Source organism: Monodon monoceros, unplaced genomic scaffold (genome assembly GCF_005190385.1).
Source record: "Monodon monoceros isolate NGI ecotype Baffin Bay Population unplaced genomic scaffold, NGI_Narwhal_1 Super_Scaffold_6, whole genome shotgun sequence".
Taxonomy (NCBI): domain Eukaryota; kingdom Metazoa; phylum Chordata; class Mammalia; order Artiodactyla; family Monodontidae; genus Monodon; species Monodon monoceros.
In genome coordinates this window covers 92,595,843-92,620,060 of record NW_021703783.1, presented here as the reverse complement: position 1 = coordinate 92,620,060, position 24,218 = coordinate 92,595,843, and the positions used below count along the sequence as shown (strand labels likewise).

Genomic DNA, 24,218 nt, shown 5'->3' with positions numbered 1-24,218 from the left:
GTGTGTGTGTGTGTGTGTGTGTGTGTGTGTGTGTGTGTGTGTGTGTGCCATTGATACTCCTTGGAAAATCTTACACATCCTCTCACTAGACAGTTGCCCAAGCAAGTACCCAAAATTCAGCACACAGTTTCCAGGGATTCATAGATACTCTAAAGCTGGTATAGTGTGCCCCAGGTTAAGGGCCCCTCCTCTGCCTGGATGTGGAATCCCAAGAAAAATCATTCCCCCAATGCTGTTGTAAACCCTTACACATCAGTGACACAGCCAGCCTCTGTGCTCCTCACCTGCTGTGTGCTAAGACCAAGGACTACATTTCTGTAGCTGCCTTCCACTGAGTGTGTTGCCAGGCCCGAATACAAACAGCAGGGTGTGGAATCCATCCCAGCTGAATGAGGCCCTCGCCAGGGTGTGAGGAAGATGGCAAAAAGCCCTGATCCTCTGACTCTCAGAAATACATACTTTGCACCTCGAAGCAGTGGTCCTGAAAGGAGCTCAGGAGATTAAACTCTACCAATTTGTGGACACCTACACAGCCATCAGAGTTGCAATTTTGAGTTAGCTGTTCCGAAAAATTATCAAGTCCTTACTAGGTGTACTTTTTAGTCACTTAGCCCCTGGTGGTGGAGAATGAGCAAATAAAAATTCTTACATTCTCATCTGCAGTGTCACGTTTCCCCTGACTTTTGGACTAGGGAAACAATAGTTTTCAAATTTTATTGGCACCAGCCTCCTTGAAGAGCTGACTAAAGATTGAAATTCTTGAAGCTCTGGAATCTCTGCATTACGTAGAGATTCTTGCCCTCCAGAGACTTTCTAATGCAAGTGTGGTTCTGGAACCACACTCGGAGAAACACAGGACCAAGGGCTGCTGGCATCATTCCCCTTTTCATTTTTAGTGACGGCATAGAATATTGTTACTGTCTTCTCGCCAGGAGTTCTGAAGTACAGGATAGTCCTATCCACGTGATTCAAGAGTTGATGAATTTCTAAGACAGTTGGCGCTGCTGCATATAAAATGATTGAGTACAGACAGCTTATGACCCCTTGCCTCCAATGCTGGGAAAAGCCTGCCTTGCCTGCCTCTCATATGGCCTTGCACCATGTCTGGGGTCAGTTTGGTGGAGTTAATGAACTGCCTGGAGCTGTGTGACAAACTTCTGTGCTAGGGCCACGCGATGTGGCAAAAGACTCAGTTAACTTTGGAAGGAGTTTGATTATACGGTGACTCCCTCTTCTGCTATGTTGACCCCTTTGAGAGAGGGTTGATGGGAAAAGGGATGAGAAAATGTGTGCCCCTTGACATTTACTGAGGTTATATCTGAAGTCCTCCCTTCTGTCCCATTGCCAATATTGGAGCAAATGACAAGGCAGCATTTCTTTCCAGAGGAATAGCGAGAAGAAAGCAAAATGTAAAAGATCAGATTAAAATCACTGTTTGTTATTTTTTTGTAACTATCAATTTTTTTTTTTTTTAAAGATGCTTGATCAGAGAAGTATCTTTTCTCTGACCCACTCCCACTCCTCCTCCTACCTGGCTTATGCTGAAATATACATAAATTAAAAGATCTGAATTTTAGAATCAGAAGAACCAGAGGCCTTTGTTCTGCCGTTAATTAGGATGTGATCCCAGGCAAGTCAGTTCTCCTTTATAAAGTGTAGGAAATAGCAGGTACTAAGAAGCTCAAGTTAGGTAATTCCCAGCATGCTGTGCAAACAGCAGGGGAAAAACAAGGAAACCATTTGCAGCAGATCTTTTTATTTACGTTACCCTCAGGAGCCTTTTTGTCAACAGCACGGTTGACAGGCACAATTCTGCTTTATTTCTTCTCCCTGTTTCATTCCCTCTATTTCTACTTGAGAACAAGTAAAGTCCAAAGTCCTGCAGGGCCCTCTGCGGCTCCCCCTCTTACAGCGTCTCTTCCCACTCTTCTCTCTGCTCACTCTGCTCTGCCAGCCTGGCCTGCTTGAGGTCCCTCTGTCTCTCAGGCAGGTTCCCACCCAGGGCCTTTGCACTTGCTCTTCTCCTTGCCTGCAGGGCTCATTCCTTTCCTCCAGGTCTTGGCTCAAACATCACATTAGAAAGTCTTTCCCTGACCACTGCATATAAAATCCTGCCCTATCACCCTCTATCGCCCATACCCTGCTTTATATTTCTTCAGAGCATGTACCACCTCCTAGTGTGTTAGGTGTTTATTTGTCTGATGCATCATTCTTCACTAGGGAAGAACAAGGATATCCCAGCACCAACGGACATGTGGGCTCTCAATTAATACTTGTTGCGAGTGAGTAACCAACAGTTAGCGGTCTTAACCCCTTAGGGGACACACACCTCTGGATCCCACCCTCACTCTTACTCCTCTGCCTCTTGTGATTGGTCCCCATCTCCACCAACTCACCGGCATAGCTCCGAGACCTCTGGCTGTGTCCTAAGTATGAGTAATCCTCTGGAAACTTTGCAAGCCATATTTTATCTGACCTGCCCACTATTAACATCTCTCTCTTTCTACCTACACCCTTTTTCTTTATCTCTATATGTTTATAGCCTTCTCCCACCCCCGTGAGCCTTCTCAGGTTCTTTTGCTGGGCTCTGTCCGTCACCTATGCTTAAATTCTGAGAGTCTCTTAAGATTCATCCTGGGAAGTATTTTCTTCTGTCTCAACATAACATATATTACATTATCCCTAGATGATGCCGTATGCACACACATACACATATAAGCATATGTACATATATACACACATACAAGTACACACACATACCACTTGCACATCTCTTGATAGGATGTCACACAATTAGCTCATATTCAGCATGTCCCAAACTAAACACCATCTGTCCCACCCTGTCCCAGGCCTACTCCTTCTGTATCCCCTCTCTGGGAGTGTTAATGGCACAACCATTTACCTGGTCACTCCATTTTATTCTTCTGAATGGCCTCTTGATCTCTACTAGAGTGATCTTGTAAAAATGCAGTTCTTACTCTTTTGCAATTCCCAGTGTAATACTTGATTTCAGGCAGGTATCATCAATAGATGCTAAAACCATTAGGTAAGCAGTGCTCAGGGAACAGGATTTTCACAAGGCCTCAAAATGTTACCCCACAGATTATGTATTAATTACAAAAGGGGAAATGCTAGCTTTAGGATGGAGAGATCTGGTGTCACCTTTCATGCTTTCAGCACTGTCAGTGCTTGGGCAGCATGGTACTGTGTGTGTGCCTCCTGATGTTAAGAAGTACACATCAGCTATGTAGTCTTCCTGCCAAAAATGTTTAACCTAAATCTAATCACAAGGAAACAGCCAAATTCAGAATATAGGACATTCTTTCCACAAAACAAGCCGGTCTGTATACTTAAGTCAGTGTCAGGAAAAGTGCAAAAGGCAGGAGTACTGTTTCAAAATGTGACAAAAGGAGACAACTATGAAATGTAGTGCATGATTCTTGATTACATCTTGGATTAAGGGGGAAAATCCAAACCGCTGTAAGACATTTGACGGGCAATTGAGGAAATTCCAACATGGACTGTAAATTCGATTATATTATTGGATTAATATTAATTTTCTGAGGTGTGATAAAGATATTTTAGAATATCTTAGGAAATGCATATTGAAGAATTTAGGGATGAAATGTGATTGATAGTCATCCCTCTGTATCTGCAGGTTTCGTATCCACAGGTTCTAAATATGTGGGTTCAACCAACCGCAGATGGAAAATATTTGGAAAAAAAAATTCCAGAAAGTTCCCAAAAGCAAAACTTGCATTTGCCACGCACTGGAAATTATTTACATAGCAATCACATTGTATTAGGGATTATAAATAATCTAGAGACGATTTAAAGTATATGGGAGAATGTGCATAGGTTATATGCAAATGCTACGCCATTTTGTATAAGGAACTTGAACATCCTTATACAAGATTTTGGTACATGGATTTTGGTGTCCGTGGGGCATCCAGGAGCCAGTCACCTGCAGATACCAAGGGACAACTGTGTCTGCAACTCACTTCCAAGTGATTAAACAAAATTGTGTGTATGTGCATGTGCGCACAGGAGAGGGGAAAACAAATAGGGCTAAAAGATAACTGGTGAATCTAGGTCAGAGTTATAGGGTCATTTATTACTTGCTCTTTCAGTGTTTTTGTAGGTTTCAAAAAAAAATTCAAAGTTAAAAGGGGTGCAGGGAAGAGGGGGGAGCATGTGAGTGCAGACATGAGTGGTGAAATGAATATATACCAATTACCAGGTATGTTTCTGCTCATTTAATTTTTTTTTTAACATCTTTATTGGAGTATAATTGTTTTACAATGGTGTGTTGGTTTCTGTTTTATAACAAAGTGAATCAGTTATACATATACATATATCCCTATATCTCTTCCCTCTTATGTCTCCCTCCCTCCCACCCTCCCTATCCCACCCCTCTAGGTGGTCACAAAGCGCCGAGCTGATCTCCCTGTGCTATGCAGCTGCTTCCCACTAGCTGTTTTACATTCGGTAGTGTATATATGTCCATGCCACTCTCTCACTTCGTCCTAGCTTACGCTTCCCCCTCCCCATGTCCTCAAGTCCGTTCTCTAGTAGGCCTGCGTCTCTATTCCTGTCCCGCCCCTAGGTTCTTCAGAACCATTTTTTTTTTTTTTTAGATTCCATACATATGTGTTAGCATACGGTATTTTTTTCTCTTTCTGACTTACTTCACTCTGTATGACGGACTCTAGGTCCATCCACCTCACTACAAATAGTTCAGTTTCGTTTATTTCTATGGCTGAGTAATATTCCATTGTGTATATGTGCCACGTCTTCATTCCATTTTTTAACATAAAACATCAAGTTAGAAATAACTCCCCACCCCTCCATGTGGTTCTGATCCTGTCACTCACCTGGTTAGTGTGGTAACTCTGGCCTCCACGGTTTCTGATGAGAAATCTGCTGTCGTTCAAATTGTTTCTCCTCTGGCTGCTTTCAAGTGTTTTTCTGTGTTTTTAGTTTTCAAAAGTTTAATTGTGATGTATCCTGGGGTGAACTGCTTTGGGTTTAACTTGTTTGGGGTTTGCTCAGCTTCTTCAGTCTCTGAAGACTTATGTCTCTTGCCAAATTTGGGAAGCTTTAAGTACTTTTCCAACCCATCTTTTTCCTCTCCTTCCAGGGCTTGGATGACACGATGTTAAACTTTTTTGTGGGTGGAGGTGACCTTGTAAATGGTGAAAGTCCTGACACCTCACCAGTCCTCCCCGTGACACCACCTCAGCGGGGGGAGGGGGGGAATCTCCTTACTGCTAGAGGGGGTGTAAGTCCAGGCTCCCCACTTGGTCTCCACTTATTCCTTGGGCTGGGGGCAGCCTCCTACTTGGCCTTCTTTGACACCACCTGGCAGGGGTGTTGGGGTGCTTCATTACAGCCTTGTAAGGGTGAAAGTCTAGCCTCCCACTTGGCCTTTCCTGTTGAGGGTGGGGCTTTCACCGTGCTGTCTGTCTGGAGTAGAATGATTACTGTCTTAAGTTTTTTCTCTTGCTAGGCTGCCCTTTTCCTGGTCGTATGGCTAGCGAGAGTAGGTTTTGTTGGGGCTTTTTTGTCCGCTTCCATTGTCATTTCCAGGTTGCCAGCTTCTTCAGCTCCAAGTCTGGGATGTAAGGCAAAAAGGAAACTCGGGGGACTCGCCACTGTGTCATTCTTTGGGTTCCAAGGTCCCTAGTCAGTCTGCCACCTTCCCTCCACCTTTCAGAACCTATTTATGTAAGGTCCAGAGTGTTTATTTGTACTTAGTGGGAAGAACAGAGAACATGTCTTCCCCGGCTCCCCAGATGCAGGCCCTGCCCCCCGCCCCCCCAAGCTTCATGATCCCCACGTGAACACCCTGGTCCCACCACATCAGACCACTTGTAGTCCCTAGAACTTGTCTGCCTGTGGTGTTTCTATTCCATTCATTTGGGTTTTCTCTGTAAAATCTACCCAGACAGTTCACACACTCTTTCCTCAGGCAGAATTTTGCCTCTTCTGTCTTACGTAGCACTTTAAATTACCTCTACAACTATGCTTCCATCTTGTATTGTAATTATTTGTCTTTTTCCCTGACTGGACCCTGAGCTGCCTTTGAGGGCTGGGACTCCATCCTGTACATGCTTGTCCTCAGTAACTAGCACAGCAGTTGCTTAAGAATTATTTATTAGATAGATGGATGAATGGACGTAGTTCTGATTTCCCACCTGAGTTGTTAAGTATGTTTGTTACCACACACAGACACAGCCCCCACAGATGCACTGTGCGTATGCCTGCTGCTTCTACAGTGAACAGAGAAATCCAGCAGGCTTGCCTGGAAGAAGGGCTCCTTAGCCCATGGCAGTCTGTTGATCTCTGTTAGCTGTCCTGTGTTTATAGCCTTTGAGTTCCTCTGAATACAAAATTGGCCGTGAGCTTAATTCTAGCATAGTATGGGAACGATCATTTTTACTATGTCAGCACCTAATAAAGTGACATTCAGACCCAGGCACCTAATAAATATTCCTTAATGATAATGATGAGAAAATGAATATCTGTGGTTTGTTGCTATCCTTCTTGCTGAGATGCATTTTCAGAACTGCTTTGTGGCTCCTAGGAGGCTTTCACTTGCCTACATGTTGAACTAAATTTGGGGCTGGTGATGGGAAAGCGCTACATACATGTGCTAGGTTGGTTTTTTGTTAAGTTACTCTCTTTTTATTTACTTATTGGCTGCCTTGGGTCTTTGTTGCTGCGCGCAGGCTTTCTCTAGTTGTGGCGAGCGGGGACTGCTCTTCATTGTGGTGCGCGGGCTTCTCTTGTTGTGGAGCACGGGCTCTAGAATGCAGGCTCAGTAATTGTGGCTCACGGGCCCAGCCGCTCCGCGGCATGTGGGATCTTCCCGGACCAGGATTCAAACCCATGTCCCCTGCATTGGCAGGCGGATTCTTAACCACTGTGCCACCAGGGAGGCCCCGCTAGGTTGGTTTTTAAGGCTCCTTATGTTCGCGCTTCGGTGCTAGATCAGATCACAGCGCTCCGTCTGATCAGATCACACCCAGCACAGCACTGAACTCCCCCTGGAAGTGGATGGCAGTGTGTTTTGAAAAAGGAAATTGAAACAGTTTTTCTCTTTTTAGTTCACAAATGACCTCACTTAATTAAGGTAGCAAATGTGTAAGGGGAGAAAGAAGATGGGCGCTGGAGAGAGGGAACAGAGTATTAAATCGGGGGTTAGAGGCAGCCAGGGGCGGGGCCCACATCTAGCACCGAAACTGTGACTAAGAGCACCACACCTCTTAGCCACTTGTGTTCATTTGATTTCCGTGGGGGGGGGGCTTGGTTATTTTTCCTTTGAGCACCTGTTTGCACACCCCCCTGTGTTCACGCAAAGCCGCGCAAGTGTTCCAGGAAACCAGCTCCCGGAGGGTGGGAGTAGAGGATCAAGTTTTGGTGCCCTCTGACACCAAAAATGTATATTCTCATAAACAACATGCACAGTTCTTGGGTTTGCATTGGTTTGGCGGGGCTTCTCTTTCAGAGACTGCCTTCTAGGAGTTTCTGGGAAAATAAAATTTCCGAGCGAGCAGTGCCCTGGCTCCTCTGGCAAAGCATTAAGGCAGCGAGAGAGGGCGTGAGCATCCAAGGTGAATGCCGCCCTCCTACTCAGACACATGTTTATGGTTAGCTTCGAGCCTTTGGGGATTTTCCACAGCTAGTAGAGGCCTAAACTTTTAAATTATTTTCTGCGTTGCTGTACTTCCTTGTGTCTCATTCCCTTAGCGTGGAAGCTTGTGATTTTGACTATACATTGCCACCTGCTTCTACATCAAGAAAGCCCAGGGCTTACCTTTATCACCCCTAATCTCTTCACTAGGTTACCCTCCACGGCTGCAGCTTTTAACAGAGCTGGCCAGACATGTATAGGAGTGCCCTTTCCACCCCAAACCCCTACCTACCAAGAGCACTGGCTGCCCCAGCTCAAGGCTTCCCCAGATGGGCCTGGGAAGCGCCTTCCAGGAGTCCTGACTGAAGCCCGTACCAGACTGGTCATTTCTCCCTCTTCCTTTCACATGTTGGAAGTGGCTCTTGAAATCGCTGAACTTGCTGTCACAGAGCAGAATTAGACGTGGGGAGAGAGCAGCACAAAGTGAGTGGGCTCTTCAAGGGCTGATAGAAGCCTACACACTTGTCACAAAGGGAGAAAGAGAGACAGAGCTGGACCTGGGTTGGGGTCTGCCACTCGGTGAGTGACCTCACAGGTTACTGCAGTGTTAGTTTCCTCACATATAGAATTGGAATAATGGTGCCTACCTCATGGTTGTTAAGAGGATTCAATGAGATTATAATGTTGTTGTTATAAAATGAAACAGTCTTTTGGAATCAGTAATTATTGTTTTGAATTCTTTTCTTGGGCTTCATTTCTGGTTCTTTTGCCCAAGCTCTGAGCAGCTAGTGAACTGCTCTGGTCTTCTCATCCACCTCCAGGCTCGTCTCCTAGTATCAGTGCTGAAGGCTGCACCTTAAGCTCCATGATGAGCCCCAGGTTTGAAACCGTGGCTTTGTGTACCTGCAGTCACTTTGCACCCCTCTTCTGAGCCTTCCTTACACATGTTTGTGCTCAGTACTGTGGTCGAGCTGGCCTTTCCACATGGCCTGCCCTCAGCCCTACATCTAAGCATTGCAGGTCATTGAGGCCTCCTTGCCTCCCATCCAATGGGGTCATTCTTCTCCACTTTTTGAAGAAGTTAAGGAGCCAACCCAGAGGAGGGAAAGAACTCTGACTTAAGGGAGAGAGAGAATTAGGTTATGATCCTATTCTGCCACTTGCTGCCTTTCCTGCCCTTTCTGAGCCTGTCCTCATCTGTACAGTGGAATATTACACATCACATGGAGTCAGTAGGAGTATTCAATTAGGTAACATTTTAAAGTGTTTAGAACCATGCCCACCACAGAAGGTAGGCATCCTCGCTATTATGCAGAAATTTCCTTAACCCAGTGGAAAGCAGGAAGTCACGTACAGTACAGCTAGTTCACCTGTCACTTATCCCCACTCATGGTGCAACATCCTCGTTGTACATGAAAATGTTGCACTCCCCTTCCATCAAGAAATTCTGCGCTTTGTGAGTTGTTTTCCCAGAAGCTGGATCTGTGCCTTACCCCTTAGGATAGCCAGTGTAGGTCGTTGCACGCTGACTGGTGTTTAGCCAGATTATCTGTGACCGTGGTGTAGGAACTAGCTGGCCCGTGTGGGAATCTAACCCCTGTTTCAACCAAATCACTGCACGTGATGACAGCAGCACCCTAAATGTGTTGGTGAAGGCGCCATGGCTGCAGAGTCCTTTCACTCTCCTTCGGTTGTTACAGGAGTTCTGGGAGGTGGGCGGACTCGACTCTACAGAAGAAGAAAATGAGACCTGGAAAGCAGTCATTCCCCGTGTCACACCAGCGGTAACTGGTAGAACCCAGGACAGGCATGCACATGTCTTGCTTTTATCTCTGGGACTTCTGTGAAGTTTTGAACCAAGATGAGAGCCTAATTCTGGCTGTACAAATGAAAGTTTAGAGCTCACAGAATCCTCTAGTTTTCCTGTCACCAGTGTACACTTTGTATCCGTTCCTTATAGAATATTCATTAATTCATTGAATGACTTATGTGCTCTCCGTGGCGGGGGTACTGTCAGAAAGAAGTAGACAAACCCCCTGCCATGCCCAGAGGAGCTTATTGTAGTGGTAGGAGGCTGGCAGTGAATACAGAGAGATGCAGTGTGACCATCCAGGGTGTCAGGCGGTGATGAGCTGTGGAGAAAACTAAGGCAGAAAGGCAGCTGGGGGCGGGGGGTGCGGACACTGAGTTTTGCTTTGATTCTTAGTGCTTCTCGTCTCGTCCGTGTGATAAGCGCTCCTAGAGCAAGGTTGTGTGTTCATTCCCTGCTGGTCCATCACACTCTGCATATCAGGACTTTTGGAGGCTGATTTTGGAGTTGAACCAGCCTTACTCAGTAGAAGCAGGTGCAGGGGCTGTCTGCTTACCCACTGAGATGCCAAGACCTTCAGATTAGAGCTGGGATGACCTGGGTCATGCTTTGGAATGCTCTGGTAGCTTGGAGAGGGAGCCTGTGCTGGTTTTCCTTAGAGATTATTTGTTAAATCTAGCGCTCCCCCTGCCGTTAGAAGATAGGGTACTTCCAACTGATCTTTTAAAATGGGTTTCTTTTTTACTTTAATATTAGGAAAAAAAAAAACTTAGAGAAAAAAAGAAGTACTGCAGTAACATTTGGAGCTTTCTTCGGGGACTGCTGCTCCTGAGGCCCAGCCCCTGGGGGTGGGATGGGGGGAGGAAGCGCAAAGGCCCAGGCAGGATAGGGTCATATCTGTGCTCTGGCTACTTTTAGCGTCTCCTTACCCCTGCACTCCTACCACAGCCAGCAGCCCAGCAAAAGTTATCTGCACACACAGTTTCACAGCTGCTCTGAAATTCTAGGGCAGCAGAAGTGAAACTGACCACGGTCTTATGAATTTTCCTCGTACTGCTGTTGTTCCCAACTTGAAGTGAGTCAGGCCTTTTCCCCTCTCATCCTCAGGGTGTCCCAACTCGTTATCTGCTGAGTTTTTGACACAGACTCTCTTCACAGCACTGCATTTGTAGAGGGTCCTGCTTTGGTCTCCCCACCCTCGGTGTGCTTTGCTGAGTTGCGAGCTGTGGCCATGTGGTGGTAGCCCCAGAAAAGAGCCGGGTCCATGACGGGGGATACAGTGAGCCTCTGGTCAGCTGCTGGTTGTGTGCACCAAGGTTAACCATACAATCATGGTGAAGTTCTTTTAGTCCTTCAAGATGAAATTCAAGTTAATTTTAGCAGCACTATTAATACCAGCTGAACCGAAGAAGGAAATGGCACCCAAGTAGATGGAATGTCTTTTTGGTTTAACTGCCTCATTCAAACAGTTCGGTCACTTTGCGATTCCTGATGAGGTTGGAGAAGGAAAGTGGGTGGACCCAACTTGCAGCTCTGCTCTGTGTCCCGGTCTCCCCGAGGGTAAAGGGAGGCCCAGTGGGCATTCTTGGAGAGTTGACTGCTCCATAAGGATTATATTAAAGTTATGTTCCCTGGGTGCACCTTACAGAGCCCAAGCTTAGGCAGTGACTGTTCCCATTAGGAACAAAGTAACCAGAATTGTTTTGATGGGGTAGCTGAACCATAAAGATATGTGCTTACTCAGGTGCCGTTTTCTTCTTCACTTCAGCTGATATTAATAGTACTGCTAAAATTAACTTGAATTTAAGATACCTTCTCCACTGTAAAGTGTAGCAGTAGACATGATGCTTCCCTATAAAGTAATTCTTTTATCATTCTTCTCCCAACAGCTTTGAAAAGTCCAGCTGCATTTCATGAGCAGAGAAGGAGCTTGGAGCGGGCCAGGGTAAGGCACCTTGCTTCCCAAGGATTCCTAAGAGCATTTTCAGAGCCTGTTGTGCTGCTGTCATCTTCCTTCCAGTCTAGCGTTGCCTCCAGGGTCAGCCCTGGCCTTATGGTTCTAAATAGAAAGCTCTGGCTTTTCTGCTTCATCCCCACCCGAGCGTCTCCCAGTGTGATGATATGGGCCATGATCGCAATGAGTTTCTTCCTTTAGTACGTTCAAGGGTATGCAATGGTCACCTCCCTTCTTTTGGTTTGGAGACCACTAGTATTTTCCCATCTTTAATTCCACTTAGCCTTTTGTAGCTGTTAGGACACGACCACCAGCCACGGAAAAGCTTGCTGAGTGGTGGTCCCTCCTGTCTGGCCACACTGCCCACACCTCTCCAGAATGGGCATGGAAACCTTACTGGTCTCCGTGTGCCCCTGAGCAGCCAGGGTCCACTTGAGGCCGTGGAAGCAGAAGCTGGGTCCCTCTGAGCTCAGGTTCACACTGCAGCACCTGGCTTGTTGCCCTGTCCCCCTCGGTTTCAGTTCCCTCGGGGGCCTCAGGGGATATTCTGCTGCCCAGTGTGGGCGGAGATGGGGAATTCGCCAGAACATGCTTCCCCCTCTCAGCCCCTTCACTTTTCTCTTTTATGTAAAAGACAAGGGAAGAGAGCCTCCCCAGATGGAGGATCATAGGCCGGGGCTCCCTAAGACCCACAGCTCTTTCAGAGACTGAAATATTTACCTCCAAGACTTATCTTACTATCTTCTGTCTTTATTTTATTTTTAACAAATTTCTAAGGAAAATTATGATTAATTCTTAGCGTGAGTGGGAAGAATGAGGCCACAGGTCCTGGGAACCAAAGGAGTGACCAGCTGCACTGTCTCAGTGCCTGGGAGGATGAGAGAATACAGCAGAGAGAAAAGGAATGTCATTGCCTGTGCCCTCAACCCAGTCGTAAGACTTGGCACCATTTCCCGGCCTGCTTCTCCAAGGCAAGGAGCAAATACGGACTAATTAGTACAGCTGCTAGTTTATTGAGTACTTTTGTGTGTGAAATTATAGCCTTTCTTGTTTATGTTCACATCAGCTCTTATGAATGAGGTGTTAGTATCTTTATCTCAATAGATGCAGTTAAGAGAGGTTAACTAACGTGTCCAGCTAGTAAGCGGCAAGCTTACTGGGATTTAAACCTTGGGGTGTGGACTCCAGGTGTTTTCTTCATCAGCACCGTATGCCTCCCTCTGCTGTCTGTGAAGACCTGCAGTGTACGACACCTGTTCTGCCGTCTTCTCCGGCAGTCATGGCAGTACTTCTGCCCACTGCAGATGGGTGATAGGCCCTGAACCCGCGGCCACTGTGAGCCATCTCCTGGAGAGCTCAGCACCACCCTGGGGCTGGCACAGAGCTGACCAGTCAGAGCACCAAGGCCAGTCCAAGGAGCGAGTCTTCACCTTGCTAGCAGGCATGCAGTATGCTCTGATACTTTATTTTCTATTCAATTCTACTCTACCCTACTCTGCTCTGTCTTGTCCTGTCCTGTCTTGTCCTATCCTACCCTATCCTGTGCTGGTCCTGACCCACTAATGGTCTTGACCTATGGTTTGTAAAATTCTGGTGCAAAGGTTAAGAGCACAGGCTCTAGAGTCAGACAAATCCGGGGTCATATATACATTATAACGTGAGCGCCGGGCAGTGGGCTGGCTCTGGGACTGTTGAGGGAATGGTTTAATTTGCTTGGCGTCTCAGAAGTGCAGAAATGAGGACATGAGACTTTAAGGAACTAGAGCTATGACACCATGTATCAAAATTAGTACTCTACTTGGCAGCCGTTCAGAGTGAATGGAAAATGCTCATGGTATCAGGCAATGCCAAGTTTTTTGAAATAAGGTATAAAATTATATTCAGTATGATTATAGCTTTGCAAAATTAAACTTATCTTTTGCATGGAAGAATGATTAGAAACAAATATCCCCAAATACTAACGGTGGATGATTAAAAATTTTTATTGTTGTTTTACTTTCTAATTTTCTGAATTTTCTTTGATGAACATAACATATGATAGTAATAGATTAGGACTTCCCTGGTGGCGCAGTGGTTAAGAATCCACCTGCCAGTGCAGGGGACACGGGTTCGAGCCCTGGTCCGGGAAGATCCCACATGCTGTGGAGCTACTAAGCCCGTGCACCACAACTACTGAGCCTGTGCTTTAGAGCCTGCAAGCCCCAACTACTGAGCCCACGTGCCACAACTACTGAAGCCCGTGCACCTAGAGCCCGTGCTCCGCAACAAGAGAAGCCACTGCAATGAAAAGCCTGCGCACCGCAAAGAAGAGTAGCCCCTGCTCGCCGCAACTAGAGAAAGCCGGCGTACAGCAACAAAGACCCCATGCAGACAAAAATAAAATAAATAAATCGATTTTTTTAAAAAAAGTAATAGATTAAAAAATATATTAGTAGTCCAGCCTCAGAGCGACAAATGGTCTTGACAGATGGATGATGCCCTTGGCAGGTGCACTGAAAGTGGACGCGTCCTTCCGGGCCTCAGGACCCTGCAGTCTCCAGGCTGAGGTTGTGGTGGCTGCAGAGGTGACCCACTAAAGGCACGGCTGCTTTTTGGTCCTGTTCATGCCATAAGCTTGTGACCTGGATCTGAGAGCTGCTTGGTGTGTTTTTTCTATAGACAGAGGACTACCTGAAGCGGAAGATTCGTTCCCGGCCGGAGAGATCGGAGCTGGTCAGGATGCACATATTGGAAGGTGTGTTAGATTGGAAATGCTTCTTCATCTAAACCCTCATTCTCACTGTTTTCACCCCTGCACCACCCACGTTTCATCGTCCCTCTTTTTCATCACTCCCGTTTCTGTTGACAGTGTAAGCCAGAGCCTTAATGCAGTTAAAACAGCAGTGCTGTGGGCAACCACCCCTGGCTTTTGGGAATTCCCAAAGGAGCACAGTCACATTCTCTTGGGGTGGCTTCCCTTTTTCTATGGCCACGTCGTGGCCCTGGATCTCATAAAACCTCGGTATGAAATCCTTTCCTCCAACTCTGTTCTTAAATGTGTTTACTTTCTGTTTTCATTTATTCCTTCATCTATCCATCCATCCATTCATTTGCTCACTCAGTATTTACAGGAGCACCTGTGAAGTACAAGCAAGATCATCCCAGACGTACTCCACCTGCCCACACACACACTTCTTTCCTCATTCTAGGGAAGGAAAGGTTTTGGCTTGAGCCTATTCACTTTTTGTTTGGTTTTGAAACCACTTTGGGGTTGGAAGAAGACTTTCCTAGACTGAACCCCACACTTTGCAGAGGAAGGCACTGAGGCCCAGAGCAGGGAGGTGGATTGTCCCCATAACGCAGCGAGCTTGAGGGAGAGGAGACACCACCCATTGCCTGGTGCTCTTTCAGCTCTAGCTCCAGCTCAGAGAGTCGTCTGGGCCAGCCTGTGCCTAGTGACCACTGTTGCGCGTGACCACACACTGTCCACAGTGGGGGCCCCTTCTTCTGTCCTTGTGAAACTTCAGGCCAGGCCACCGTACTCCGCCTGGCACTTGATTTACATTCTCATGGTCTCTGCTCCTTCCCCAGAGGGAAGGGGAGCTGCTCTGCAGTTCCCAGGGTAGGACCAGCTCATTCCTATATCCTCCTGCACTCCATTCTCTCCCACGGGCAGAGACCTCGGCTGAGCCTTCCCTGCAGGCCAAGCAGCTGAAGCTGAAAAGAGCCAGGCTGGCCGATGACCTCAACGAGAAGATTGCGCAGAGGCCTGGCCCCATGGAGCTGGTGGAGAAGAACATCCTGCCTGTGGAGTCTAGCCTGAAGGAAGCCATCATTGGTGAGGAGGCCCGGCCACCACGTGTGGACTTGAAGGCGGGGCGCAGAGGGCATGGGCTCTGGACCGCTTGCTCCCTGACTTCCTGCTTAGCCTTGGGGGAGCCGAGGTACAGAGTATGAGAGCCTGATAAACGGGTCCTGTGAGCCTGGGACAGCGCCAGTGGCCTCACAGATCAGCACCGTGCCAAAATAACTGCATCAGTGACAGAGAGGCCTCTGTCCGCTTCCCATCTCTGTGAGTGCAGGGGCTTGTCCCTCTTTCCCAGAGAAGGTAGGTAGATGTCCGGGGTGGTGTGTGTGAGCACGTGGAGACGCTGGGACCTTGAAACTGTGCCTGCGGTTTCTTTTCATTAGTGAAATCTCTTCTTGGAGCCTGGCACTCTCCTCAGATAGTTCAGTCAGTAAAGGTCGATTGATCCAAGCAGTGTGCTAGGTGCTAGGGCCACAGCCCCACAAGGCAGACCAAGCCCCTCGTCCTTACGGAGCTCAAGCCCAGGAGCAGATACAGGCAAGGAAACAGGTGAGAGTGAGATGGAGGCCGCCCCCCCCCGGCCCCGACAGCGGGCATCGGTGTCAGAAGAGCTGAGGCCCAGGTGGGGGTGTTGGAGGGCCACCCCCCCCCCGGCCCCGACAGAGGGCATCGGCGTCAGAGGAGCTGAGGCCCAGATGGGGGTGATGGAGGCCGGCCCCGACAGCGGGCGTCGGCATCAGAAGAGCTGAGGCCCAGATGGGGGTGCAGGGTGAGTAGGAATGAAAGCGTATGCAGCGGGCAGAAGGAGCAGCCTGCACGTGGAGCTGGAAACGGGTGTTGAGACGTGAGGGGGAGGCCACAGAGTCCAGGACGTGCAGGGCCTCCTGTGCCACGGGCAGGTGTGCAGACATGATTCCCTCAGACTTTGGTAACTGTTGGTACAGACATGTTTCTTTGGCTGCCGCAGGCCTGAGACCTGCCCCCGAGGAGCAGCCGTGCCTTCAGGAGGCTCAGGTGCTCTCATGTAGGAGTGAGCTGGGTCTTTGGGCAGGGCAGGGGAGGGCACAGGAGTAGGCCCGAAGCAGGCCACGTTGGGCCCGAGCCCTGGCTCAGAGGAGACCGGTTTCTGGGACCTCATCTGCACCCGCAGAGGAGGTGCCCTGACCGCCCTCTTCCCCTTTAACTCCCTGCTTTGCCCTGGCATTCACTTCACCTTGTGTTAGTGTTTTCCTGCCCGGACCTTCACCAGATTCCACAACAGCGTTTGGGCCAAGGTCAGTTCTGGACTCTCCAGCCAGCCCAAGTCTGGTAAATGTTTGCTGAGAGTCAGCCATGCACCAGGCCTGTGTGAGTCCTGCCGTTACAGAGACGAACAGAATATGCTGCGGCGGCCCTCAGAGAACTCAGTCTGACGGGAGAAGGCTGCCGTGTGCACAAGTGATTTCTGAGTCTAGCTCCCAGGCACGGTGGCACCACGTAGTTAGAAAGACCAGGGCCCTGTAACATCGTAGCCAAGCCACCTGCCGTTCGGGACAGTTTGCAGGCTCCCAGGTGACGATGGCTGTGAAGGGCCCGGCACAGTCCTGGGCGCCCAGGGAGACTCGGGGAAGGGCTGCTGCTTTGCAGTGACGTTCGTTACAGACCAGCTGGCGGCTCTGTCGTGGACAGTGTAGGACAGCGGTGTGTGGCAGGGGCAGCGAGAGCCCGTCCGAGATGGGCTTCTCTCAGGGATGCGGATGGCGGTGGGGCTGACGACACGTTTCGGGCCCACCTGGAGATCGAGTCAGTTTGCCAAGTAGAGAGGGTGCAGAGGGACATTCCGGGCAGAGGGGACAGCGGGGGCAGTGTGGCCTGGAGCCCTGGCGGAATACGGCTTGTTTGAGGCCCGGGAAGTAGCTTAGTTTGGAACGAGGTCATCACTGGTGACTGGGGAGAGAGGAGCATTCGCCGGCAGTGAGCGTGCAGGCCAAGGAGTGAGCAGGAGGCAAGGCAGTGGTGACAGCACACATGGTCCGTCTGTTCAGGAAGAGAGTGGAGAGGAGAGAGGGACATAGTGGTCAAGGAGGAGGCTTAGGGCTAAGAGGAAGGAGTCAGGGGAGAGGCTGAGGAGGTGGGGGATGGAGGGGGAGGCAGAGCGGGGTGTGCACCGGGATGGGAGGGGCTTCGCAGACGGCCTCCGTCTCCCAGACTGCACCACACACCTGCGGCCATCTGCTCACACACGCGCCACCAGCTGGTCGTTGGAGTCATGGCCGGCCTCCCCTCAGCATCCACGTTTCCCGCCAGCAGAGCAGCGGCTGGGCTCCAGGGTGCCTGGCCCGTGAACTCCGGCCGGGCAGGGCCCCATCCGGGCTGCCCTGGCTGCAGGAGAGAGGGGTGGGCCCCTCAGTGACCTGGCCTGACGGCCCTGGGGCCGCTGCAGTGTGGCCAGCAGCTTCCTCAGGCTGGGCTGAGGCGGGGGTGGACCCGCAGCTCCTCCGTCCTGAGTCCCAGTGTCCTGTGGCTGCTGTGCCATGGCAGGTCCCCTCTCTGGGAGCAGGAGACTGTGGGAGAGCACCTAGACCTAGCGTGACCGGCAAGAAGGGCCCACTGTCAGCGAGCTGCATCCTCTCCGCGCTCCTTGCGGGCCCCTGGGAGGGCGGGTGGGGGGTGGGGGACAAGCTCAGGGGCATCCTGCTGGGCCCTAGGGGCATAGGGCCTCGGGGCACGGCCCTGGAGCGGGGGAGGGTCTGCCGGGAGAGTGTTCCTCATCTGTGGTCTTCCCGCCGCAGCTGCGTCCCCGGCATGGCTGCCGGCTCACTTCTGCGCCGCTGCCTCATTCCCCCTGCGTGGACAGTGCCGGTGCAGAACAACTCCCCTGACCGTGCTGGTGGCAGTGTTGTGACAGGAGTTTTTTGAAGTACCCTGCCTGCCCCATCCCCTTCTTTCCTTCTCTCTGCATCTGGGATTCCAACGCTGGGTCCCTGCTTCTCCCGCCTCTCCCACCCAGCCTGGTCCCTGCCCCGGAGCGCAGGCCTGCCCCCAGGACGTGGGTCTCTGGGAGTCACTGGCTGCTGAAGGGAGGTCGCTGTCCTTCCACTGATCTGCTTCACCTGTGCAAGCAGGCGGCCCTTCTCCGCGAGGCTCTTCTGTCTGTTCCTCCTGGTCTTCGGGGAGTCGGGCAGCCCAGGGGAGGAGTTGCACCTGCATAGCTGTTACCCAAACTCCTTCCGTCCCTGATCGCAGGGTCCGTGAGCCTCTGGGAGAAGAGGAGAGTTTTGTGCAGCCACAGGATGGGAATAAAATGCCTTCAACAGCAGGGAAACAGGAGGTGGCAGGCTGTGGGGCGGGAGGGCAGACCCTGACTTGGAAGACTGAACGCAGGGCGGAGTTAAAAGCAAGGGGTTAACCATCAGGCCTTTCCCCACCAAGGGGAGTGCTCTGATGACCTGGTGGGACTGACTCTTCCTGGCCTTTGTTTCGGGTCGTGATGACAAGCTTTCCTTGAGCTCTTTTGGACACAGGAGGCAGGTCGGCTGCTGGCCTCCTTCTCCAGCTGCTTGCTGGCGCCGCGGGGCCGCAGGGCAGGCGCCTCGCTGGGACAGCCTCTTCCCCTTTGCTGGAGGAGTCTCACCCTGGCCTTGGCTTTCAGTGGGCCAGGTGAACTACCCGAAAGTAGCAGACAGCTCTTCCTTTGATGAGGACAGCAGCGATGCCTTATCTCCTGAGCAGCCTGCCAGCCATGAGTCCCAGGGCTCGGTGCCGTCACCCCTGGAAGCCCGAGTCAGCGAGCCACTGCCCAGTGCCACCTCTGTGTCCCCCACTCAGGTGAGCTTGTCCACTACAGGTGCTTCCCCTGCTCAGGGGCCCCAGACCTACTGGAGCGGCCCAGAATGAGGTCCCTCGCTTGGGCCAGGTGGGACGGGGAAGCCAGAAGGTGCGGCGGTGGGCCCTCATGGAGGACGCCGGCTGGGCAGCCTTGCAGTTAGATTCAGAGGCCTCCCTGCTGCCCCATGTCTGCTCATTCAGAACAGCCACTTCTCCTGAGTGTGTTCAGTTCCGTAACATTTCACCACCCTCTGTCTTCCCCTTTTCTAGTTCCCTCTCCCCTTGCCACCCTGGAGGCTGCTCTTTTCATCCCTCTCGTCTTTGCCCGTCATTTGCCCCCTAACGGTGATGGCGTCCGAGGGGGTGACAGCCACCCACCTCCAGGCAGGGCAGGGCAGGGATGCACAACCGGCTGAAGCCTGGAGATGGCGCAGCTTCCAGGGCCTCGAGAAGGGGTGGGCGTGTCCTCACTTCCCCTCTTCTCTCCCAGGTCGTGTCTCAACTCCCCGTGGGCCCAGAGTCTGGAGAAACAGTCTTCCTGGCGGAGCAGCCTCCTCCGCCGCCCAGCCTCGCCAACGGAACCACGGTTGCCACCGCCAAGCCCCTCCCCACACTCATTAAGGTGCAGACCTCTAGCTGACCGCCCTCTCCTCTCCGTTCCCCTCTGAGTCCTGCCGTGACTCCGTCCCAGTGTGGGGAGTGGGGCTGGCTCTCTTCTCCTCCTGGTCCGGGACCAGCCGAGGTCACCACAGTGCTCTGGGAGATCTCCTGTTCTCTCCACGCACGCTGGCCGTCACAGCCGCAGCCACCGCTCACTGAACACAGCGGGCCAGGCTCTCACTCCTGCTCGCCCCAGGAAGACACGTCCACACGTCCCCTCTGTCCACTCGGAGCCTCGTGAGGCTATGACAGAACCGAGAAGTGAGGCGATGGGCCTGAGGTCACCCAGCCAGCTGTGCCGGGTGTTTGTTGTCACTCTCTTCCTCCAAGTCCTGACCTAAGATACCTGAAGGGACGGCATTTACCGTCAACCCCACGAGACGCCCATGGGGACCTTTGTGTGGGAACACGGTGCTGGACGCTGAGGTTAAGTTCAGCAGCATGAGGAGCCGGTGTCTGGTCCTCCCCGCCCAGCCGAGCTTTCTCCCTCGGCCTCTGGGACCTTGGCCCTGACTGCCACCCTCCATCCAGCCTGTGCTCCATGCCTGCTGGGCAGGTGCCCTTCCTTCCCGCTCGGCTTGCTTCCCATCTTGACTGATTCTCCAGTCCCGCCACACAGGCCCAGGCCCTGGCCTGGAGCCTCTGGCCGCCCACGTTCCTCTGCTGCGGCTCACAGCCTTAGCGAAGGCTCCCTGTGCCTCCGGGCGCTCCCAGGTGGTTGGTGGGGTCTCCGCGGCCCTCCCCTGTGGCGCCCCTGCCCCAGGCCTGCTCCTCCTGGTCAGTGGTGCCCTGGCGCTCTGATGGCTCCCGGCCGCTACCCCAGCAGCCGGCACCTCCCTTGCCTCTGCGGTCTATTCCTGATTGGCTGCAGATGTCTGAGGTTTTCTCTCCAAATTCCTCCCTCAGACCTGCTCCTCGTCACATGACTGGTGCCTTCCTTTGCCCACTCCCCGTTTGCGAGAACAGTGTATGTGTGTTTATCTAACTTCCTCTTTCCCGGTAGTGCCTCGGCCTCTGTCCCCGCTCCCCAGCCCTGCCACGGGCTCTCCTCCAAGCTGAGCCCCCAGCTGCCTCAGACCTGCCTCAGGTCGCACTCCTCTCTCTGGTGGCTTTCCCTGGGCTCCCCGTCTTCTTCCCTTTCAGTGGGGTGCTCCCGGGCTGCCCTCGGCCTCTTTCTCGCACCCTCAGCCTTGCCGGGGCCTCTCAGCGGACCCCTCTCCCTCCTCTCGGGTGCTCTCCGGTCCCAGCAGCCCCGCGCCTTCTCCCCCACTCTCCCTACCCTGGCCAACCGGCACCTCTTCCCGACTTCTGCGAAGGGGCCACCGTTGTCACGCTGTTGCCGAAGCTCAAAACCGTGACCTTGTAGCCACTCGGCTGCCACACGCGCTGTTGTCCCTTCTCCCTCTAGTCAGTCACCTCCTTCCACGTCCCGTCAGTGCCCACGGCGCCCTGGTCAGACCCCCGCTGAGCCCCGCATCGAGTCTCCACCCTTCCGCCTGCCGCTCTCTGCTCAGAAGCCGCGAGGCCCTCCTTGCTCCTTCCCCAGCACTCAGCGCCCTGCTCACTCTTGCCCACACCCCCTCCACCCTCCTCACCCGGGAGACGGCCTCCCTGTGTGCCGGCCGCCCCGTCAGTGAATGGACGTGAGCTTCTGAGGTCCAGGGTTCGGATCCCAGCTCCTTCGCGCAGCGAGGTCCCAGTCACTGTGCGGCCTCGAGCGCGTGGCTTCCCTGAGCCTCTTTCTTCCCTTTCGAGTCGACGGGCCGGTTCCTGGGGAGGCAGGGTTTTTGCAGGTCTGTGTGACGCGGCTTTTGTAAAGCGCCCAGTGTGGGCTGCGCGAGCTCCGTAGAACAGCTCTTTTCACCTCGTCGTCCTGTTCACTCTGTGCTCAGGGTCACAGGGAGGCTGCCTGGCCTGTGCACTGGGGCTAGAAGCTCTTTTAAGAGCAGAGCCAGTCACAAGCCCCGCCCCCCATCGCCCTCACCCCCTCCCTGGACACTCCCGGGCACTGAGGAGGCCTCTGCTTTGGGAGGGGTGCCATTTGGCAGGGAGCGTGGACAGGGCAGGGTGGGCAGCGGGGCCTTTCCGGAAGCCACTCGGCTGCCCCTGACAGCGCCCTCTGTCTCCTGTGCCCGCAGCAAAGCCAACCCAAGTCTGCCAGTGAGAAGTCGCAGCGCAGCAAGAAGGCCAAGGAGCTGAAGCCGAAGGTGAAGAAGCTCAAGTATCACCAGTACATCCCCCCGGACCAGAAGCAGGACAAGGGGGCGCCCCCCATGGACTCCTCCTACGCCAGGATCCTGCAGCAGCAGCAGCTCTTCCTGCAGCTCCAGATCCTCAATCAGCAGCAGCAGCAGCACTACAACTACCAGACCATCCTGCCCGCCCCGCCCAAGTAGGCCCGGCCTGCCCCTGCCACGCGCCCCCCACCCCTACACCCCCCCACCCCCCCACCCCCCGCCCACAGGCACCGGGACGGCCAGATGCGGGCAGCCCTGACATGAAAGGACCCTTTGGTCCTGGTCCTGCGGGAGTGCTCTGTGGGCGGGGCCCTTGCCCCTTGCTCCTCTCCATCCGGCCCGCAGAGGCCTAGGGCGAGACCTGGCGGGGGCTCATTCCTGTCCTTTCTTCCTCTCAGGCCAGCAGGGGAGGCTCTGGGAAGCGGTGGGGCCCCCCTGACGCGCAGCCTTTCCGCTACCAGCAGCAGCTCCGGCTCGGGCGCCCCTGGGCCCAGTGGGCTGGTACGTCAGAACAGCACCTCGTTGACTGGCAAGCCTGGGGCCCTGCCTGCCAACCTGGACGACATGAAGGTAAGTGGTTGCACACTTCCCCCTGGAGGCCTTGTGCCGTCGCCAGCCTGGCCTCTCGTGGGGGCGGTCAGGTGCTCGGTCTCGGGCAGGGGAGGCGGCCGGCCCAGGACCACGGCTGCAGGAGGCAGAGCAGAGCTCCAGCAGAGGCACCTGGAACCTGCTCTGAGGCCCTGGTCATCCGTGGCATTAGCCTTGTCATCGTGGTCATCGTCATTAACGACGCCAGCCAGTATCTGTCAAGGGCCGCAGGGCTTACGGAGCACTTGTGCACCTCTCGTTTTCCTCAGCCTCTACAGTGCAGTGTGAGAAACAGGGAGTGTTACCCCGGCTTAAGGATGAGCAAGCAGAGGCGTCGAGGGATAGAGAGGTTTGCCTGAGGTCATGGGTCCGGCCGGCAGTACAGCCAGGGTTCAGACTCAGGGCTCCATTACAGCACCCACCCTTTCCATGCGGCCAGCTACTGTCCTGCTGAATCTGCTCTACAAGTGCTGTGTTGGCCTGGGAGAGAGCAGCCCACACTTGGGCCACAGGCTGCACTCGTGCCCTGGGCTTTGGAGGGCGGGAGACGCCCCAGGCCTGGCCTGTTTTCTCTGCCCTGATCAGAAAGGGGAGTGGATCACATTCTCCCTGGAGAGTTTGTCCTCTGAACCAGTCTGCTCCCTCCTCAGTCATGACAGGGATCCTAGCAAGGTACAGCCCTTTTGGGGGGAGCTGGACACGGGCCTCAGAGTCCCTCAGACCCGGCTCTAACCCCTAGCTCTGCCCATCACCAGCTGTGTGATCCTGAAGAAGTTATTTCACTTTCATGAGCTCCGTTTTCTCATCTGTAAAATCCAGTCAATTAAGTATTTACCGAGCACAAGGCACCATGCCCCCGGTGTGAGGACGGCGAGGAGGAGGGGGCCAGCCTGGCAGATGCACGTCTCGCCCCCCAGGGCTGTGGGAGGGTCAGGTGGTTGATACATCTGAAGTGGCCAGTGGGGTCCAGACAGAGGAGGACTGCCCGGACTCTCCACCCCCTTGCAGGTGGCAGAGCTGAAGCAGGAGCTGAAGTTGCGGTCACTGCCCGTCTCGGGCACCAAGACAGACCTAATTGAGCGCCTGCGCGCCTACCAGGAGCAAATCAGTCCCGCCGCTGGAGCACCCAAGGGCCCCGCCGCTGCCTCCATCCTGCCCAAGGCTGGCGAGGTGGTGGTAGCCTTCCCTGCTGCTCGGCTAAGCACGGGGCCCACCCTGGTGGCAGCGGGCCTGGCCCCGGCTGAGGTGGTGGTGGCCACGGTGACCAGCAATGGAGTGGTGAAGTTTGGCAGCACGGGCTCCACGCCCCCTGTGTCTCCCACCCCCTCAGAGCGTTCACTGCTCAGCACAGGCGACGAGAACTCCACGCCTGGGGACACCTTTGGCGAGATGGTGACGTCGCCAGTGACCCAGCTCACCCTGCAGGCCTCGCCGCTGCAGATCCTTGTGAAGGAGGAGGGCCCCCGCGCTGGGTCCTGCTGTCTCAGCCCTGGGATGCGGGCAGAGCTGGAGGGGCGTGACAAGGACCAGATGCTGCAGGAAAAGGACAAGCAGATCGAGGAGCTGACCCGCATGCTCCGGCAGAAGCAGCAGCTGGTGGAGTGGCTCAGGCTGCAGCTGGAGCAGGAGAAGCGGGCCCAGCAGCCCACGCCAGCCCCTGCTCCTGCCCCGGCCCTGGTCACGCTTGGTGCTGCAGTGAAGCAGGAAAGCAGCCTTGCCAGCTGCCAGCTGAGCAGGCA

General features: G+C 53.0%; 1 protein-coding gene across 1 annotated transcript in view; it reads left to right on the top strand.

Annotated features, from left to right (window-relative positions):
• Window positions 1-24,218, top strand: part of MRTFA (myocardin related transcription factor A) — a 121,097-nt gene that overhangs the window by 91,254 nt on the left and 5,625 nt on the right. The window contains 9 exon segments of the mRNA XM_029204544.1: window positions 11,336-11,391; window positions 14,059-14,134; window positions 15,056-15,217; window positions 18,819-18,994; window positions 19,485-19,616; window positions 21,793-22,046; window positions 22,290-22,461; window positions 23,488-24,215; window positions 24,217-24,218. The exon segment at window positions 24,217-24,218 is cut by the window's right edge and continues 272 nt beyond it. Of these exon segments, the coding sequence (XP_029060377.1) occupies window positions 11,336-11,391; window positions 14,059-14,134; window positions 15,056-15,217; window positions 18,819-18,994; window positions 19,485-19,616; window positions 21,793-22,046; window positions 22,290-22,461; window positions 23,488-24,215; window positions 24,217-24,218 (1,758 nt within the window).